General features: G+C 40.2%; 1 protein-coding gene across 1 annotated transcript; it reads left to right on the forward strand.

The window, feature by feature from the left end:
- Positions 1-1,240: 1,240 nt before the first annotated feature.
- T265_15936 (hypothetical protein) lies at positions 1,241-1,468 on the forward strand (the record flags this gene model as incomplete). The annotated part of the gene is made up of 1 exon (XM_009179370.1): positions 1,241-1,468. A coding segment is annotated over one exon (228 nt), but the record flags the coding sequence as incomplete, so codon positions are not given.
- Positions 1,469-1,718: the final 250 nt, after the last annotated feature.

Below are 1,718 nucleotides of genomic sequence, written 5' to 3' on the forward strand. Positions count from 1 at the left end.
TTTTGTGTACTGGGATTTCAGATGTGAACTGCATTTAAGGTGGCGTTACGGGAGTTCTTGGCACTCCATGTGATTAGACAATAGATGAGAGCCGATAATATTATCCACCAGACCAAACTGACAGGCCCATAAAATTTTGTTTGCAATTGTGAGATTAACGAGTGAAAGCGTCTTCAGGACGGGATCCTGAAGCCTAACGAACTGCCTTTGATTGCTTGGTTTAGCGCACTTGTCAAATAAAGGATACCAAATGGCTGTTGCAATGTCTGTGGGAGGTAGTTGACATAATCAACCACAACTGTGAATTCGGTCACAAGAATACCATTACACATGAAGCATAAGCTTAATTCTTACATTTTACAGAGTGTTAGACACCCAGATGTCTGGGATAAGTTAGTAAGATACAGGTCAGTTTTAGTTAATAACAGTATCACCAATGATTTGATTCTAACTGAGAATTATACGAAACACCCGGTGTTATGATTTCAGACTATTCTGGATTTCCGCAATATGATGAAAACGTTTCAAAAGTTTTCACCTATCTTTGGTACTGGATTGTACGTCCCAAGCTTCCTTGTATGTGTGTGGCATTAAAGCTCTTATGGCTTTTCTAGTTGTGAGAAAATAGTAGGTTCTTGTTCAAAAAACGGTAAACTCGAACTCGTTTGTTCAAGAGAAAGGAAATTTTTGATCGGAACGCTGTGGGATATGCCTCACGTCTTTATCACCGAAGTCCCCTGTGCACAGCTATTCAACATGTAGTCCAATTTTAAACGAGTCTGATGTATATCCATGCTTTGTACTAATGCTCTGGGCCTGTATTCCTTGTTGAACGGTTCGTAGGTCAAATAAACCTGCAAAACAGCCCAAACCTATACAGGTGTTTTTACAACAACAAACTATCACTACTAACATTCTTTTCTCATTTATGTTTTGGTTAGGGGTTATAACAATAATTATCAATTACTTATGCTAAGGATTTTAGTACCCGGAATATTTATCCACATAGAAGTGAGCTTCTAAATTTGTTGACTATTTGCACCGTAATCACGTTTCAAGAACTAAAAAACACAGATTGTTCGGATGGCGATTGCTTGTCCGGCCGTCAGAATTAGCAGCCTCAAATTTTGCAGTTTGACTTGTACAAAGATTAGGAACGATCCCTGTTGGCATCAAGTGCAAGTTAATCAGGAGGAACACTTTCATTACAAGTTTCTACCAACTCGTTGCTTAGTTTCAGAATCAGCAACTGATCGAAGGTTTGTCCCGAGAGAACGTAATCAGTGCATGGAAGATCAAATTTGATCAAATTTGTCGAGGTGGTGAGCGACCGTGCCCTGTTGCCATGAAACTAGCCGTTCCCCAACCAGAAGTGGTCTCTCCGACGAAAGAACAGCTCTATGAGCTGTTAATGCGAACACTATCCGTTGAAAAGTACGAACATCAGGTTCTATTCAACGCATGCCAGGTAGGTTAAAATAGTCTCGTATCCGATGAAGTATGTCCTTTTAAACTTTCCTCCCAATTTTTCAGTTTAAGGAGAGGTGGAAATAAAAAAAACCGAGATTGCCATGGGCGTCAAACGCAGCGTGAGAACTATTTTATTTTTAGCTTGAGTTCTTCCTCAGAAAACAAAGTGGTACTGCCTGTGTCTACCGTGTCAAAAATACAAATTCCGCGACCGCCCATAGGACAGTCATGAGGGTACCGTTGTGAAT

Source organism: Opisthorchis viverrini, assembly GCF_000715545.1.
Source record: "Opisthorchis viverrini unplaced genomic scaffold opera_v5_2108, whole genome shotgun sequence".
NCBI lineage: Eukaryota > Metazoa > Platyhelminthes > Trematoda > Opisthorchiida > Opisthorchiidae > Opisthorchis > Opisthorchis viverrini.